The 20,652-nt window shown below is 35.2% G+C and overlaps 2 protein-coding genes across 2 annotated transcripts; both read left to right on the forward strand.

Moving 5' to 3' along the window:
- Positions 1-1,601: 1,601 nt before the first annotated feature.
- On the forward strand, positions 1,602-8,683 carry LOC130010531 (trace amine-associated receptor 4-like). The gene is made up of 3 exons (XM_056099262.1): positions 1,602-1,740; positions 2,119-2,206; positions 8,674-8,683. Exons 1-3 carry the CDS (start codon positions 1,602-1,604, stop codon positions 8,681-8,683), a joined length of 237 nt encoding a protein of 78 aa, XP_055955237.1.
- Positions 8,684-10,514: 1,831 nt separating this feature from the next.
- LOC126815219 (olfactory receptor 4N2-like) lies at positions 10,515-11,150 on the forward strand. Its single transcript, XM_056099263.1, has 2 exons — positions 10,515-10,631; positions 11,019-11,150. Exons 1-2 carry the CDS (start codon positions 10,515-10,517, stop codon positions 11,148-11,150), a joined length of 249 nt encoding a protein of 82 aa, XP_055955238.1.
- The last annotated feature ends 9,502 nt before the right edge of the window (positions 11,151-20,652 follow it).

Consider the following 20,652-nt stretch of genomic DNA (forward strand, 5'->3'; position numbering starts at 1 on the left):
CAACTCGACTTGATAGGAACGCTAAAAGCGATGTATCTATAAAGACATTTTGTCATTGTTTATTGCCTTCCTGATAATATGTTAGAAACGGTTGCTTTATGGCATTATTGGTTTTCTAAATCCCATTAGGATTGTTTAAGGTAAAAAGAATACAAAAGGATACTTATACGATTTTCTCATCTTCTAAACCAATTGAAAGACTGAATAGCGTTAAACTCATCTTTTCCATTATATTCGAAATTAAAAACACGAATTAGAATTCAATATTGGTCTATTTCAATCAATATTGATGTTGTTATCTTGCCGTAATAATATCCAATATTCAAGACACAATGAACATTTTAAAATCAGTAAACGAGTCGGTTTACTGTATGGTTTCGGGTGCCATTTGTAATGAACCAAGAAAAACATATCATATAAGGCAGTAATTAAAAAACGGCAAAAGAATATTATTAACAAAACATGTAGAATGGACTAATCTGGCGGAAAAGATAATTATTTCATCTAACATAATTGATTATAGATTGCAATAAAAGTTTAAAAATTGAATATAAATCATACATTCATATTACATTAATATTAAAATATGTGCTTTTAGAACTATTTTCGTCTGTTTTAAGGTTCCAAAGAATAAAACAATACGTTCTTTAATGTAATTTCTAGGTAATGGCTTTCGGGACAAAGTAAAGACAGGACATACTGTGTTCAAAACCATGATATCGGCGTGTAACAATATGTATGTTAATACCGAAATCATTTTTCTTGTAGCAATCATTTAACTAAAATGGTAACCATTGTGCTAGGATATAAATATATTATTATCTTGTTATACATCGGTCTAATTATTTATAGTAAGTCGAAACAATATTGGTATAGGATAAAAGTATTTCGTTTATATTAATTACACCTACCATTATCTGAATACTAAGGAATGATAATAAAGGTCCAACCATAAAAGCTCCCCAGGGGAAGGGATACTAATGGTGCCATTAATTCTTGTACTTTATAAATGGAGAAAACTAAGTATTAAATACTGTGAAGATGAAGATCATTCTATTTGAAACAAATTGTTCAATAAAACAACATTTAGAGAGATTGTTATCTTAGGTACAGTTCGTTTATGCAGATATACATCAAGCCTTTTCGACTAAACATTTAAAACATTCTACTCAGAGACTGTTCGTAGTTGTGTGACATCCAATGATTAAAAGACAAAGTTTCATACTTTAATAACAGAAAGTGAATTCTATGAAATGGATATAATCGGTACATCATACGCAGAGATAAACTGCACAAGTTTTGAAATACAAGTACCATATATGTTTGATACGTTAGAATTCAATATCATTTTTTGTTGTGTGCTCGTTCTGGTTGGTCTTCTTGCAGTGACGGGAAACACCATTACAATTGTCGCCATACATTTACGGAAACGACAAAATCAGGCAACTATGTCCAATACATCTTTTCTTTTTGTAAGATCGCTATGTGTTGCAGATATAATTGTTGGTGCCTTTACAGTACCATTTAATCTGTATATTTTCATTGACAAGCGGCATCACAAAATTGAACTATTTTGTCTTTTTGCAGCTAGCATGGACAGTATGGCATGCACATCCTCTATTCTACATTTGTTGATGATGTCGGGTGATCGTTATTTAGCAATATGTAGACCATTAGTTCACAGAACTTTACCTCGTCATATAGTTTACATAGCCCTTGCTGTAAGTTGGATTGTTCCTTGTATTATGACTTTTCCTGTGATAATGGCCAAACTGCATCTAGAAGACAGAGATACTTCGTGCGCCATAGAACATAATCACTGTTTTGGAGGCCAATTAAGTGTAACTTACATAGTTACTAGTGGATTAGGCTACTTTTATGTTCCAACCATTATTATATTCATATTGAATTATAAAATATTTTCAGCTATAAGGAGGCGAAATTTGAAAGGATCCATTACACGCTCTCGTGTGATGTCGGAGGCCGCAGCGGCAAAGACGATCGGTGTGATTCTAAGTTGTTTCTTTGTATGCTGGTTTCCACTCTTTGTTGTCTACTTTTTACTAATCTGGATACATAACATCCCACACCTTGTCTTTATCAGTGTAGAACTGTTGAGCTTTATAAACTGCATGTTAAATCCTATATTATATTATCGTTGCAATACAAGTGTTAAACAGGCTGTAAAACAACTTATGAACAAATGGTTTGCGAGGAAGGCACACTCTGAACCTAAAGTCTATTTCTCTGCCAAGTCAAAAGTAACAACTGGAAATGTATCTAGCACATCTTTAATAAGTCTATTATCCATTAATAATTTTGAATCCAAAATGGAATGTATTCCCAATTCGCTACATCGTTGATCAACTACAAAGCTGGTATATACAGAAACGTGGCTCTGTTATGAAGAAAACGTTCAACGGATTATGCTTCAATGTTGATTGTTTGAGAGATGCCACCGAACAATTAGCATTTCCATTACCAAAAACAATACTGTACTTTACTTGATAGTTTCGGTACCTTAGGCACATTTTTAGTGAATGCATACAAATAAATATCATGGATTATATGAGTTACAAGTGTCTTTCGGTTTAAGGCAAACTAGTTCATTTCTAGTGACTCGATTGGTATTCAGTATGGACTACAACCATGCCGCAGTTTAAGAACATGCCATTGTTTATTTGTAAAGAACCTCCAATTCAACATTTATTTTATTCTTATGACCCAATTTAGCACGTTGTTCTGCGACTTACAAATTTATGTTGTATTTTTTTTATGATCTCCTTGTCCGCGATTTTCATACCTAACCTACGCTCGTAGTTCTGACAGAGTGCATGTACTGTTCGTATTCAAGTTGTTCCTGACTATCGTTAATAATAGAGTTACTGTTTGTAATGATTTTTGCTTGTCAAGAAAGTTTGTATGTATAGAATATACTTTACAACCCAAATAAGGTGAGTAAAGACCCTAGATTAAATAAAATAAAATAAACTAGAACTGCGATGCTATAATGACGGGTTTCACCGGTGCCATGTTACCCTTGAACTTATGTCACTTCCAGTGCCACGTTACCCTTGAACTTATGTCACTTCTGGTACCAATGAAACCGTTAAACACATTTCTACACAAGCATTGCACACGTGTTATAAAATGAATGTTTTGAAGGCTAAAAATGTTTGTTTTGAAGGCTAAAAATACAGTTTTTGCCAAAAGGACATTACTTCCGGTGATAATGAAAATGTTAAATTAGTTCTATGAAATCATAAATGACATAAGGCATCACATGGTGAAAATTTTATGAAAATCGAATAATAATTGACACTTTTATAGACCAACAACCTTGAAAAGTGACTTGTAGATAATCGTCTATTTCTCTAGAACCGTACAAGTTAGAAACCAGTTTGTGGTATCTGTATGATCGTATGGGTTCACTTTATATGTTGATTGGAATCAAATATCATAATTTTAAAAGCATTACAAATCAGACTCATTTGAATAAAATATCTGTTTTGAAGGCTAAAATACAGTTTTTGCCCAAATGACGTCATTCTCGGTGACAGTGAAAATGATTAATTGGTTTGACCTAATCAAAATTGGCATTAGGCATCAAATGGTAAAAACAAATTAAAAATCGAATAATAATTGACTCTTTTACAGGCAAAATATCGTGAAAAGTGACGCATGCAATATTGCCTATTTCTCGGCAACTGCTTTTATTACAAACTAATTTTCACATAGATTTTCTTCGTATGGATTAATGCTACACGTTTATGAGAGTTGTCAAGAAATATTTTAAAATATAAAAATCCTGAATACATTGTAAATAACTCCTGTTTACCCTTTTTTCACCTGTAAATCAAAATGGCACAAATACAAAACCGAAATTTAGATAAATAAGTCTGACATATTTTGCGTCTTTAGTAGGAGCATTTATCTTGATCTTTTAGATTTGCAAACATATTTGCATTTGAAAAGGCCTTTCGACTGTCAAAATTGAAGTTTTGGGCAAAATTATTTCACTTCCGGTGCGGACAGAAAATTTTATTGGTATAAAAAAAGTTGAGAATTCTCACACCAGGGCATATGAGCTTTTCTTTTATACAAATCAGGCAATAAATATTTAACTTAGAATCCATAAACTGAAATTAAAATGCGAAAAATCTTAAAAAGTGATCCTGACAAAATTCATTATTTCTCAGTAAGGGAAGGTATATGATCGCATTGATTCATACTATTTGTCCATTGAATTAAATATCATAATTCTATACGAATAATGAATACCACTTACTTCAAACAATGTTTTGGTTTAGAGGCTAAAATACAGTTTTTGACAAAATAACATTACTTCCGGTGATAATGAAAATCTGGAATTACTTGTATGAAATTGTAAATGACATTAGGTATCACATGGTGAAGATTTTACGAAAATCGAATAATCATTAAGACTTTTAAAGACCAAAAACCTTGAAAAGTGACCTGTTGAAAATCGCCTATTTTTCCGCAACTGAACAAGTTAGAAACCATTTTTATACGCCCACATTGAAATGTGGTCGTATATTTTCGTCGCTCCCGTCCGTCCGGCGTCCACAATTGTTTGTCGACGCTCTAGAGGCTAAAGTTAATATCCGATGATTTACTTTAAATTCATACACAGTGTTTAAGGTCATGACACGAAAAAGCCTATTGATTTTCAGCGATGTCCGATAATTACTGCCAGAGTTATGGCCCTTAATCACATTGAAAAATCTTGTGGACGCTCTAGAGGCTAAAGTTAATATCTGATTGACTTTAAATTTATACAGAGTGTTTAAGGTCATGAGACGAGGAAGTCTATTCATTTTCAGCGAACTTCGATAATTACTGCCAGAGTAATGGTCCTCGATCACTTAAAAAAATCTTGTAAATGCTCTAGAGACTAAAGTTCCGATTGACTTTAAATTTATACACAGTGTTTGAGGTCATGAGACGAAGAATCATATTGATTCTCAACGATTTCCGATAATTACTGCCAAAGTTATGGCCCTTGATCACTTTGTAAAAAAACTTGTGACGCAATAGAGGCTAAAGTTAAAATCCGATTTACTTCAGATTGATACACAGAGTTTAAGGTTTTTAGACGAACAAGTATATTGATTTTCAATGAATTTTTATGACTTGAAAAGCTAATTCCATGGGACAGAACTTTATAAAAACCAAACTAATTCTAATGGTTTTCTGATAATTACTTAATGTGTTGTTACTCTTAAGAAATTTTTAATGTATTATAAATGTTTTATTACCGAAAAAAGTAAAAATATGCGCTCTTGTAGACTGCCCGGACGATTTAGCTGCTGTGGGCGTATGTTTCGTTGCCTGGCAACCTATCTTTTGATATCAATATGATCGTATGGGTTCATTCTATTTGTTGATTGGAATCAAATATCAACATTTTAAACAAATAACAAATACGATTCATTTGAATAAATTATTTGTTTCGAGGGCTATAAATACAGTTTTTACCCAAATTACGTCATTTCCTGTGACACTGAAAATATTAAAGTGGGTTGAACTAGTCACAATTGACTTTACGCATCAAATGGTTTCACTGTTATGGAAAAAATCCAATAATAATTGACTCTTTATAGGCAAAATACCGTAAAAAGTGACTCATGCAAAATTGACCATTTCTCGGCAACAGCTCATATTACAAACTAATTTTGAGATAGATTCTCTTCGTATGGATTAATGCTACAAGTTTATGAAAGTTACGGAGAAATATTTAAAAATATGAAAAGCCTGAATAGGTTGTAAACAGCTCATTTTTACACCTTTTTTCGCCTTTAAATCGAAATGGCGCAAATACAAAACCGAAATTTAAAAAAACCGAGTCAGAGATTTTTTGCGCCTTTTGTAGGGGCATTTATCTTGCAAAAATTTGCAAAAATTAACATTTGCTAGCGAATTTTTAGCAAAATTGCGTCACATCCGGTGCCGATAGAAAACTTTACCGGTAATAAAAAAATGAGAATTTGCACCGTGGAGCCAATAGCAGCCAAGAAAAATTATCACATTTTTGCTCAAATCAAACGAACATTTAACCCTGGGAAAAATGCCATAATAAAATATTCATAAATAAAAAATTTATTTGTAAAAATTTAAATTTTCAAAATGTGGCGCCTAATATCTGCGAAGATTTATCGAAAATCAAAAATCTAAATTACCGTAGCTTTCTGCCTTGTCTCTTCAAATGTTAAAATCCGACGATTATTGTTAATATTACGGCACTATTTCAAAAAACGACATCTTCGGCGATTTCGGACATTTCGCATTGTCACGGAACGTTCGAAATAGCTTTAATCTCTAAGTCACACCCACTTTCCCAGTTAAACCGAAGACATCGACACAAACATGGTTCAAGTTATTTCAATATTTCGTTTGCTTGCGCGTTGAGGTCTTTGTGTTGGGCAGGATATCTTATTCCTTGTTACGCACAGACTTAGGACCGATTAATCTACGCAACTGCCAGTGACAGACTTCTTGGTTTAAAAGCACGCGCGTTAGACCACTCGACTCACTGACATATTCAGGATATTCTATTTACGCTATCTATTTTTCAACTATTATAGCGAGAACTGTCAACTCTTTTTCTAATATCCCATAATGCCCCTTTAATATAATATTAAGTCAAAATATAAACAATGTTGGGAATCTGATAAAAAGTTTTAAAATCTGGTGGTTACATGGCCCGCGACATGTCCTTCCGTGTCCTGGGACAAGCAACTGGGCGAGGGGGTGGGAGGTTCTTTCCTCAAGTGCTTGGCATTTTTTGAAAGATACACGGCCTCTAACATCATTTTGGCGTATATCTGGGGTAACTTGAGCTCACTTTGCTAAAACACAGAAACTGAGCTTTAACACAACAACATGATATGACATACCAAGTACATGTACTACGTTTATTTTTACTGATGTGTTAATGTAACCAAATGCACGCGATTTTGACAGGAAATTTAGCAACGAAACGAAGACGGAAATAAAAGTTTCGCTTTCAGTTTAATTTCATTTTTATACGCCCACATTGAAATGTGGACATATATTGCCGTCGCCCCCATCCGTCGGTCCGTCCGTCCATCGTCCACAATTTCTTGTGAACGCTCTAACGCCGAAAGTTATGATCCGATTGTTTTAAAATTGATATATGTTGTTCACATTGGTGAGATGAAGAAGTGTATTTAATTTCAATAATTTCTGTTTATTACGTCTAGAGTTATGGCCCTTATATCACTTTGTTGGACCTTGTGAACGCTCCAACGCCAAAAGTTATCATCCGATCTTTGTGAAATTTATATGCATTATTTAAATTAGTGAAACGAACCAGCCTATTTAATTGCAGTAATTTCCGTTTATTACTTCTAGAGTTATGGCCCTTGTTTCACTTTATTGAACGTTGTGAACGCTCTAACGTCAAAAGTTATCATTCGATCTTTCTGAAAATTATATGTATTATTTGAATTAGTGAAACGAAGAAGCCTATTAAATTTCAGCAATTAGTGAAACGAACCAGCCTATTTAATTGCAGTAATTTCCGTTTATTACATCTAGAGTTATGGCACTTGTTTCACTTTATTATACCTTGTGAACGCTCCAACGCCAAAAGTTATCATCCGATCTTTGTGAAATTTATATGCATTATTTAAATTAGTGAAACGAAGAACCCTATTGAATTTCAGCAAATTTCCGTTTATTACGTCTGGAGTTGTGGCCCTTGTTTCACTTTATTGAACCTTGTGAAGGCTCTAACGTCACAAGTTATCATTCGATTTTTCTGAAAATTATATGCATTATTTAAATTAGTGAGAAAAAGAAGCCTATTGAATTTCAGCAATTTCCATTTATTACATCTAGAGTTATGGCCCTTGTTTCACTTTATTGAACCTTGTGAACGCTCCAACGTCAAATGTTATCATCCGATCTTTCTGAAAATTATATGCATTATTTAAATTAGTGAGAATCCTATTGAATTTTAGCAATTTCTGTTTATTACATCTAGAGTTATAGCCCTTGTTTCACTTTATTGAACCTTGTGAACGCTCCAACGTCAAAAGTTATCATTCGATCTTTCTGAAAATTATATGCATTATTTAAATTAGTGAGACAAAGAAGCCTATTGAATTTCAGCAATTTCCGTTTATTACGTCTAGAGTTATGGCCCTTGTTTCACTTTATTGAACCTTGTGAACGCTCCAACGCCAAAAGTTATCATCCGATCTTTCTGAAATTTAAATGCCTTATTTAAATTAGTGAAACGAAGAACCCTATTGAATTTCAACAATTTACAATAATTACTTCTAGAGTTATGGCCCTTGTTTCACTTTGTTCAACCTTGTTAATGCTCGATTGATGAAAGTTATCATCCAATATGTATGAAATTTATATGCATCATTAAAATTTGTGAAACAGAGGTCTATTGAATTTTATAATTTTAATTTCCACCCAAGTCATTTGTAATATAATTCTTTTTTTTTAATTTTCACCCAAGTCATTAACAGCACATTATTATGTCTATGTCTAATTAATGTTTAATAATTTTTTTAAAATCAAGACAATGGTTTTTAGATCACCATATATTGTTTTAGCCAATATTGTTTAATTCCAAAATATTATTTAGTGTATTCTATTTCTTGGGTTTGTTAGCCATTACTAGTGTAATAAAGATTTTTTTCATACAGTGTATTATAACATGATGACTTTCTATGTCAACACAAGCAGGCCTGTCAACGCACCAGAGCCAGAAATAAGGCCTGTAAATACACTTGATTTATACTTTATGGACTGAAATTATCACAGGATCTCTAAATAAAAGGCAAGGAATCTTGACTTTTATTAAATTTTCAGAACTGAAAAGGGGGGGGAGGGGCGAATTATTCAAGTGTCGTGGTTTCAATTTCCCGCTCGTACGTGACAAGGAGTAGGGTGTTGTTTGTCCAACCTCGTGGGTTTTCTCCCTGTACTCCAGTTTCCTCCCACTACTAAAGATCTCTACCCACAAACTGGCTATTAAAATGAAATAGAGTCATATGATAGTCCTGAAATGAATTAGTCCTGGAAAGTGAAATAAACGACTTTTGTGAAAATCTCCAAAAATTAAACTGAAAGGAAGCACCAAATCCAGTTGAAGTGGACCCAAAGTCAAAGAAAAGGCACTCTCTGTGTCCAGTAAAAAATGGGCCCTTTGACTTCATGGTAAGGCTCTCTGTGTTTGTGTCCAGTAGTAGGGAAAAGAACCATGCGGGTGACCCATCATTCATTAGTGCACATAGGCCAAGTTGTTATTTTGTATTTTCTTTTGAACACACTGCGCTGGATGTTCGTTAGCGTTGGTTATGATGGGTACATGCTGATATCAATACCAATGTCCCTAGTGCACATTGACGTGCATGTAAAATAACTCTTGACAGTTGAAATTTCATATATTATAAGAGATGTCGTAGTGCCGCTGTTAGAGCAAAATTTCCCGTCTGGTATACTGCATTCATCAGCCCAGTCGGAGCAGAACAGTGGGACGTTAAACCCCCTTTGCATTTTATTTCAATGTGTTTCACTCTTAGATCCCGACTAAGATTGCCCCTGCACGTATATTTTCCCACCTGAAAGACCCCCCCCCCCTGCCCATCTCTTCCCGGTGCTCTCAAGACCAGCAACGGGATTTCGAAGAAGAATAGGCATTTTACTATTACTATATAGTAATTGGTGCAACGGGAAATGAGCTGATAGTTCTCGTATGGTTGAAAATCAAATCAAGCATGGCAGCAACAAAATATGCACACTATACTCCCACCAGCTTCCGACAAATATATCAAGGAGTAGTTTTGTTGAATCATTTTATAGGTACGCCATATTTAACCAATACATAGTTTACAGGTTTTGATCTACAGGCAATTTAAAACATGATCCGCCATATACTGCACTAATTGCCAAGGGAAGCTTTTTTATGATCCATTTTACATAATTAGTCCAACGTTGAGGGCATATAGCTGCTGTGTGTTTATTATTTCTAAATAGTTATTACAAATGAGTCTGTCTAAAATTAGAAATTGGCTAATAGTTTGTCGATGTGTTGTTCGAGGCAACATGAGAATAGCTATTCAATGTTCTTTTCTTTTCTTTACCGGATTATTTTGAACAAGGCAAGTGTAACATACGATATCATGGAAGTAAATTTCACTAATTTGCATCGAAATTGTTCAAGTATTTTAGAGGACAGGTCATTTTTAATAGGACTAGAATTCACGATATTTATAGATAGTGTGCTAGTAATAGTGTGTTTCTTTACGGTATTTGGAAACATCATCATTTTATCCGCTATTTTACTCAGGAATCGCCGAAGAGATGTTGACGTCAACCATAACACTTTCATTTTTATAAAATCGCTGTGTGTTGCCGACATAATTGTCGCTGCCTTTGCAGTGCCCTTTAAATTATATGTTAATAATGATACTGAAGAGTTGTCCAACGAAACATTGTGTTTATTGGGTATGTGTGTCGACATAGCATCGTGCACCTCTTCCATCTTTCATTTGTTGATGATGTCTGGTGATCGTTATTTAGCAATATGTAGACCATTAGTTCACAGAACTTTACCTCGTCATTTAGTTTATATAGCCCTCGCTGTTAGTTGGATTGTGCCTTGCCTTATGTCATTTCCCATAATAATGACTAAACTGCACCTGTAAAATCGAGATGTAACTTGCACCGTCGAACAAAACGTTTGTCTTGGAACTCGACATAATATTGTTTTTACATTAATCAGTAGTTTAGTTAGCTTTTACATACCATCAGTTGTGATATGTATATTTTATTATAAAATATTTGCAACTGTACGACAAAGAAGCTTAAATGGTGAACAATTGGCAAGCTCAGTGGTGTCCTCTGGAACTGCAGCAGCAAAGACAATCGGTGTCATTTTAGTCTGTTATTTCATCTGTTGGTCTCCGTTTTTTTTCTTTAATGTGTTGTCAATTTGGGTTGATAGTATTCCTTATAGTATGTTGATATCTGTAGAAATATTGGGATATATCAACTCGATGTTAAATCCTATTCTATATTATCGCAGCAATAAGAGTGTTAACGCGGCTGTTACGCACCTGTTGGATACAATTTTAAACAGATAAATAACGATAGCAGAACATATCAAGTGATATAAAAAAAGAATTCCAAAATTGCTAAGGAATTAACATGAGATGTATGTAATCTAGAAGCTTTACAGGTCTCTATTTTTCAAAGATTTCCCCGAAATTCAAAATTGATTGGAAACTATATTCAAAATATCTATGAATAGATGGTTAATTTATAAACAAAAATTGACGTAGACAGCGTTTTCTACTAAAATGCCAATATCTGCTGTTAAACTGGATTAATAAGAGCAATTTTGAAATGAATGTAATGTTTTTCTACGGCCATTTTTAAATGGTGTCGTATATTATCGTCACCCTGCCTGTCCGTCGGACACCCGCCATATGTCTTTCAAATTAGATTCGACAATATCTGTTTGTCTTGAAAGTTATGTATGTTCTCTATCGCTTTGGAAGAGTTGTTTATCTCATAAATAAATATTGTGACAACGTACGGCATCTCGGGGCCGGCACTAAGCTGATTTCAGATGTACTTAAATGGTCAAACACAGAGGATCCAGATTGATTCCCAACACCCAAGTCCCAAGATTCTTGAGTTCTGGGTCCTGGGTCCTGTCCTTCTCACACTGTCACAGCCTACACTGCCTCAATCACTGACATCATTCGCAAAACAGGCGTAAATTAGCACCTCCATGCGGACGAACTCAACCTCTGTCAAAACAGCTATATAAAGGACCTAGAAAACTGCATCGAGAAAGTAAGACCGTGGTTGCACTATAACCATTTAAAATTAAATGATAAAACAGGGAGCATAACCATTTGCAACAAGAAAAACATTAATTTAAATCATGTTACCATTGGAAACAACAATTCCACCAACAGATTTTGTTATGGCATCACTTGATTACTGTAACTCGTTTTTGTACTCTCTGTCAAAATACCTACTTGATCAATTACAAAAAAAAATAGAATAAGGCTGTTAGAATTGTGACCGGAACTAAACTATCTGAAAATATTACACCCATATTTAAAGATCTAAATTGTCTACCTATTCAACACGGGGTCAATTTTAAGATAAATACCTTAACTTTTAACTGTATCAGCGACCCTTATTTGACTGATTTATTAACACAATATGTTCCAGCTAGAGAGAGAGAAATGGGGTTTAACGTCCGCTCGACACAAACTAGGTCATTTCAGGACTAACACATGGTTCAATTTCATTTCAATAAATACTACTGCTAGTATCATGTTCTTGCCTAACGAAAGTGTTTCAGAGATATTATTTGTAGTAAACCAAAAGATGCCGCTCCTAACGGTACAGTTAATGATAAAGCAATTTAAAAAATAAAACGAACGTAATTTCTAAAGCTGCTGTAATACCTAAAAAGCTAAATTTTACTGCTATTCAGAATCGTCAACAATAGATTTTTTATGGATGTAATAGTTGATAGATGTGTAGAGAATTGCACGTGCGATGGCTATTTATAGTCTCATAAACTTTAGTGCTGAGTATTATCATACTGCGTGTTTAGCCAGAAATCACTTCGAGACAAGCCACTGAAGCGTGCACATTCGCCGTGTCGAGTCCAACTTTCTGTAGAGAAAATTTTCAATGCACCGGTCACCCTACTTAGGGCCGAGCAACTAACTCAAAATACGCGATACGTTTTAAAACATCTTAAACCCGCCAGTCTTCATCTGAATGGAGACTGGCGTCTGGATAAAAATAACGGGTATGTGACATTTACCGTTTGTTATCAAGTACAGCACTTGGGCCATACAGTGTATAGACTTCCAAAGGAACGGCAAATGTCCCGAAATCTTCAAAGAGTTATGTGTCCGGCAGTTTTGACGTTCCTCTGTATTTTGGCGCTTAAATTTCATACGTACACAGACTTTTATTTTTGAGACTGTTCAAAACAGGGTACTCCCTTTAATTACTATTTAATTTTAATGCATGCAACTATAAAAAAAAACCGTTCACATTTGAATTAATTATTGGTGTGTTAATTTATTTATTTCTATAATTTAATGTGGAGGGAGTTCAATGGAGCTATCTTCTAAGCATTCTTTTAGTTATGAATGGTTGTAGATCTGGGCATCAGACTTGCTCTCCAAAACCACCAACATCTATCCACATGAATTTGTAATCTGCATCTACAAAGTTAAAACACTGTTGGGCAGAAGTTCCAGTCTTGGGAGGCTTTCTGATGGCTATATGTTTCCCATCCAGAGCACTACAAGCATGTGGGACACCCCACCGCATCATCAACTCCCCGGCGGCTTCTTTCCATCTGTCTCTGTCAACGGGGATTATTGCATAAATTAAACAGTTATGGAATCCAAGATGACAGACTCATACTAATTTTTAATTACTTGAATAACAGATATCAAATTCTTATGTTAGAAAATTGTTTATCTGATACTTTATCTACAAATTCTGGCGTTCCCCAAGGTTCGATTCTTGGTCCTCTGGTTTTTTTTATTTATATAAATGATGCATCTGATCATCTTAAAGGTTTAGCGAGATTATTTGCTGATGACACAACGATATGTTCTTCGTCAACAGATTTATCGAATGTTGAAGAAGCATTGAATTGTGATTTAAATTAGTTGTGTGTCTGTGCTAATAAATGGCTAATAACCTTTAATCCTGAAAAAACTGAATTAATGATCTTCACTAACAAAAATGTTACGTTTCCTTTAAATATTAAATTTTCAAAGCACGTATTTACATACGACTTCTTTTCATAACATCTAGGTGTGTATGTCCAAGTTGACCTTAAATGGAATTATCATATTAAATCTATAATAAAACAAGCGTCTTTTAAACTTAGCCACTTACGTAGAACTAAATTTCAACTTACGCAATCCAATTTAAATAAATTATATAAATGTTATATCTTACCAATGCGTGAGTATGCCTGCGAAGTATGAGATAACTGTTCAAATTATAACTCAGAAAAACTTGAAAAATTGCAGCTTAAAGCTGCCCCCACGATAACTGGTTGAACTATTTATGCATCTCGTAAATCGCTTTATTTTGAAACTGCATGAACTAAATTACATGATCGCAGAAAGACAAGACGGTTGTGCTTATTACACAAGTTTATTCACAAAACAGGGCCGTCTTATCTTCAAGAGATAATAGGTTATCATGGAAATAGTTATAATCTTAGAAACTGTAATGTCGTTTAAATTAACTGTAACAAGGAACTCATTTTTTTCTAAAATCATTCGGGGGGGTTGGATGGCCGAATGGTTAGCACGTGCGTGCTGTATCATACGGCCGGTCATTGAGTCAACTGGCGTGGTTTCGAATCCCCGGTTGTACGTGACAAGGAGTAGGGTTGCCTGTCCAACCTCGTGGGTTTTCTCTGGGTCCTCCGGTTTCCTCCCACTGCTAAAGACCCCTACGCGCAAGCGAATTATTGAAATAAAATTAAACCACATGTTAGTCCCGAAATGACCTAGTTTGTGTCGAGTGGACGTTAAACCCCATTTCTCTCTCTCTCCTAAAATCATTCAACAGTTTAATAGTTTACGTCCCGGTTTAAAATGCACGCTATCTTTATCTGAGTTTAAAACCAATATAAAGACTAAAGTCAAACCTCCAAAATTAAGAAACATTGACAGCAGAAAAGTATCCATTTACCATAATCGTATACGCAACACCTGTAGTGGTCTAAATTATGATCTTAATAAATCAAACATCGTTCAAAACCCATACTGTACATGCGACAATAAAAGCATTGAAAATATGTTTCACTATTTTTTTGATTGCTCAAAATATGTGTATAGGCAATCTACCACGATCTGAGTTGCATAAAATTTATTTAGATGGTTCTTCTCTATTTCCTAAATCTTTTAATATCCATATAATATTTCTAACCGTACACAATTATATTAAAGACACGAAAAGGTTCACATGTACTCTGTAGCTATTATTTTAATTCTCCAGTGGTTTATCACTATTAATATTCACTTAGTATGTAACGATATGGACTTATTATCCTAAGGTAGCATGTATATAGTGTATGTATATAACTATGTATTAAATCAAATTTCAGTGGTAATTGTAAATAATTTAGATTTGGTGGGAGAAGACTCGTAAATTGTACAATTTGTTCTGATCCCGTTTCTATTATACGCATATACTTATATGTATGTATTTGCAAATAAACTATATGATATTAAAAAAAAACGGGGCAGGGCAGATGACATTATTTTTGAGCTTCATCACAAAGGCATCAAAGACTTCTTTCACTAACGAGCATATTGTGTTTCTTGCTACCCGGAAATAATATTGCGTGGTGGCATAGGAATCTCCTGTTGCGAGATGACGCAGTATGATGGCAAACCTCATCCCCGATTCCAGAGCCTCCCTATAGTTGGTGTCTTGGGGTTTTTTTGTTGTTCTTTTGTTGTTGTTTTTTGTAGGGGGGGGGGGGGTATGAAGGCGGTGATGCGTTCAAGAAGTTCGTCAAACATGGGTGGGGTGATTCTCAAGACAGTGTAGAAGGACTTTTGAACATCCAGGCGGAGCTCCTCAATCAACTGATGCTAATGTCTAACGGCTCTCCTCTCACGTTTCCGCAAATTCCTCACGGAACTATTTTTTGACTTTCTCCTTCCTCTTTGTTCTACTATTCCATGGTACTGTTGCTGTACTCACAACAGAAATTGCGTGAAACCGATATTCAACATGTTAAAGGCTCCATGATTCTGTTCGAAACTGCACTGCAAGAAATCTCGAGCCAAATGATGTAACAACCCATGTTTTTATGCTCTGCCATGTCCAAGCGTACTGTTATTTCCGAGCATCTCCCTCTGGCGACGTTAATTCTAGGCGGAGGGGGGGGGGGTTACATGGTCTCTATAGCGTCAATTTTGCGCATATTTACAATTTAGCGTATATCTGCGGAGACTTGACGTGGTCACTGCCAAAACACAGAATCTGACAAACTAGACTGTGCGGGAGCTTATGGCCCATACCTATATATTAATTCAAACTGATGATTGACGCAACTGAAGAATAACAAGCGGAAATTAGATTTTTTTTAAAATTTAATACCTCCCCATGTGTAGAATCTCTAGCGTTTATCGAGGAACAATAAATTCCGTTGAATTCGAAATATGGGAGAAATTGGTCACACGCACAACGCGCCTTATAGGGACAAAACAACGAATCGTAACTTAGATTCAAATTTTTAAAATAATATAGATTGCCCAAATTGAAACTTTCTGAGAGCACGTCTTTTTATTTCTCAGATCACGGTTTTCGCTCATCAGAGCACGGACGTGCTCCAAGGCACGTTAAAATAGGCTCTGCTCGAGCTACTTGACCCGGTCGTACTGCTATTTGATGCTCGACCACGTCACGTTGTAACACGTCCTTAGTAGGATCGAAGTACGACAATTCCGTTCATAGTACGGCGAATTACGTTTTAAGTCACGTTGTCACTCTGTCTAATTGCAGGAAGGGGAACATTTTGAACAGACTCAAGTTCTAGAGTACCTTTCCGCCTATGAAGTTAATAAGCAGATCGTAAACAGTGGCTACTAAATTCACACATAGTTTGAGTCCGTTTGGCAACATTTTCCAGAACGCAGTGAGAACTAGTTTGGTGCCATGGGGGGTTTAGATATTACTAGAGACGTGTTACAACGTGACGTGGTCGAGCACCAATTAGCAGCAGGTCATAAATAAAGCATCACCTGGCATTTTATCTCGACCAACTCATTTCTACCCGGAATACAAAAAAGGTGTAACATCACTTATTACAATGTTTTTGTGTTCAAATTTCTATCACCTTATTCACCCACAAAATGCAATTCTAGTCTCCAATTGCATATTAATTCCATATTATATGGTACAGTTGATTTATTTAATATACTATCTGTGTTCAAATTTGGTACATATGGGTGATAAATAGAGCACATAAATCGAACTAATACATGTGGTATGTGCTTGATTCATTCATAATTGAGATATCTTGGCTTGAAATAGGAAATATAGCCCTGTCATAAAAACAATCTTGCCAATAAACTGTTAATCTATTAGAAATGTGTACTCCTTTACCTATCTGATTATGCCAACTAGCTGTCGGCGAGTGAACTTATTAACGTCTTGTTCCAAACCAAATAAAACAATTAGGTACATACTGTTTTAATAGCTTATATATACATGGGTTTAATTTTAGATTTTTGTATAATTTGCTATAAATTGTTAAACTATGACAAAACCATGGTTTTCATTTCGGCCATATTCCCATGCCATTTTGATCAGTATAAACTCCAGTAAGCCAACAATGCACTATACAAAAATAGGCCACTGTTTCCTTCTGACTAAAGCAAGATCAGTGTGAATTTGTTATGCATTAGTTACTTTAATTAGACCACTAAAAGGCAAATCATTATGTCGGCTTTTACCAAACAAATTTCCCAAATAGCACACTGTATGGCGTATGGATTAGAAACGTAAACGTTAAACCAACTCCATTTCATTTCGTTTCGATACTCCAAGTCTGTCAATCAGCCGGAATCCAATTTGTACTTAAAGCTAACCGTGTACAGGGCTTGGTTGTTTACGATTGTACAGTATTTAAATTGTACTTAATTATAAGATATTAAATGCAATCTGGTCGTTTATTTAGGGATGGTGGAAAGTAAGCGGGCCGCTAATAATGGCCGTATTGACATTTGATTCATATTCTTCCATAACAGGTATTTGACCGGCGTATTCCGAAAACTAAAAAATAATTTGCATTTTGGCGGAAAATATCCCACTCCTAATATCCAACTCCTTAATTCGCGCTAATAAATACCCAGATTGATTATTTAACATTTAATCTAGAAACCCAAATCAAATTATCAACGCTAGACTAGCGAACTTTTTAAAAACTGGCCTATCAATTCCGACAATAAACAGGCTTGTAAAAGGCGATCAGTTTTGTCGGATGATTATAACACCCGTTTGGCCAATGTAACTCTTTTCATAGCATTCGACTGTTGAAAATCTAATAAAACATCTGGTAATTGGGCCTTTCTTTCTTTCTTAAAACGTCCACATACGTCGAACAAACGCATAGGACATTGCATCGACCATAATTTCTGAGGGAATGTTTGTCTGCGAAATCACCTTATGCAGAAGAGGACTTTATCCCCCGAACTTCATAATGGTAGTGGCAATAGAAGCCAGTGTGATTATATACACTTTAGAAATGAAATGAAGTGAGGTTTAACGTCCTACTGTTCGTACACTTTAGACCAATTACAATTAATCCATTTATAATTGAGACATCTTCATTCAAAGTCGCAAATATAGCCCCTTTGCCAATTACCTAAACACTATAAATTATCACAAACCGCAGTGACCAAGTGTTTATTTGGTGTTTGTACTCTTCGACAAATACATACATTCCCATTATACAAACTAGCCGTTGGCGGTGTGTAACGCCAGGTTGATTCTTGGGTTCGCCGATTTGTAATCCACTTTCATAATAAAATAGGGCAATAATTAGTTTTATATGAAATCAACGAGGCAACGCAATATAACTTTTTGTCAAAAACGAGCGGTTTAATTTTAGATCCTTTTTAAATTATTTATGCACCCTTTTGATCAGGACAATTTCGAGTAAACGAAAAATTCATCTACAATATTAGTCTTCCTATTAAAACAACAAAATATATGTGAAATTATTATCGAAGTCACCACTGTTATCACCAATGAAGCCACTCTTAATAAATAATGTCAGCTTATATGAAACAAAACGATTTTCAAGTAATAATCATATCAATTTAGACATCGATGTTATTGGTCCCGTGGATACACACTAAGAAAAAGAAGAAAGGATATTTAGAATTATTTAGTAGTAGTAGATTTTCGCTAATTCGCTAAGTGATTGCTATAGCTCCATATATGTTTTATCCGCATTTATCTGACGCAATTCAATCTTTAGGTAACGATTCGCCGTTTGGAAATCTATGACAAAACTGGGAATTCTGCCACAATTACACCCAGGCGCGGATCCAAGTGAGGAGGGGGGGGGCGGCGGTGGCAAACAATTTGCGGGAAAGCAGAACAAAAATACTTACAAATGGTAGTGAACCCGTCGTAATTTACTCCGAAACGGGCCGGTTGGTGACTTGGTTGATTGACCGTCAGTCCGCCCACCGAGGGCCGGGCTTCGCACTCCCAATTACGCCCCCTCCCCCTTCCTGAAAATCCTGGATCCGCCCCTGACAGTCGATCACGCACGTTGGCCATTTCCAAATCACTGCTTCAGGACTTTACTCTATTTAGCATATCGGCGGAATTGACAAGCCCAAGCAGCTCAAGACATACGGATTTGCTATTCACCGAGCAATCGATGCGTTTAGTCATAAAATTAGAAATGATTACGCGTTTTGGAAGGTGTGACAGACATTTCTGAAATAAAAATACACCAACATTGCATCAGAAGGCACGATGAGGTTACGTTTTCGGAGAAGCTTTTTAACTGGCATAAGAATAGCAAATCAGAGAAGAAGGTATTGGTGGGGTACCCAGAGCAAACAATCCACCGAATTTGTTGGATTCATTTTTTCAAAGACATTCAGAGATTCGGGTATTTATAACTATATAGGTCTAACCCCTATCGATATTCATCTTTCCGCGATTTTTCATACTAGCGTTATGCCGCCTTATATTTTTAAGCAATTAGTATAGTTTATACATCAAAAACGAAGCCGACATAGCTGTGTGCTTAGATATCTTTGCCACACAGTGGAATTCAAATATATATATATTTTTTAATGAAAACTCAATATGGAGCGTGAGAGAGTTTCTCTAGGCACCCCGGTTCCCTCTCACTGCTAAAGACCCCTACGAATTATTGAAATAAAATTGAACCATATGCTTGTCTCGATACGACCTGGTTTGTGTCGAGTCCCCTCACCCCCTCTCTCGCTAAACCAATAGATGTCAGCAAGGACGCTACATGTAATAAAATCGCAATTAAACCGATTGTAATTTTCTAAATTTGTTGCCAATACTGACATTCTAAATATTAATGTGAGTCAGATCTTTAACATTAGTTTTTTTATTGCTTCATTATTGGATATATCGGTAGACTACCAAACACGCTGTCGAGGGCGGTTAGGTCAACTTTTAATAGAGTTAAAATTTGCTGTAAAAGTCCATTTTGAACAACATTGCAGCAACGTGGGGACTAAAAATAACCAGTTAATGTGAGTCAGGGAGCTTTTAAAACATGGTTATCCAACGTCACCTTTTCACTCTGACATTGCATGTAAACAAGATCATTACAAATCTAGTTTGCAGATAGCTTACTATCTGGATAAAATGGATTTTCCCAGTATTGTGTTCCCCCAGGGTCAGCATCAAATAATAAGGGAATAAAATAACAAATGGACATTTAACTTAATAGATCAGAACATCAAGTTGGTGATAAATAGTAAATGATGTTTGCCTACATTTAGTATTTATTTACTATAATGCAAATATAACAATGATGGTATCAAAGTAATGAAACTA

The sequence above is a fragment of the Patella vulgata genome, chromosome 3, assembly GCF_932274485.2.
Source record: "Patella vulgata chromosome 3, xgPatVulg1.2, whole genome shotgun sequence".
Lineage (NCBI taxonomy): Eukaryota > Metazoa > Mollusca > Gastropoda > Patellidae > Patella > Patella vulgata.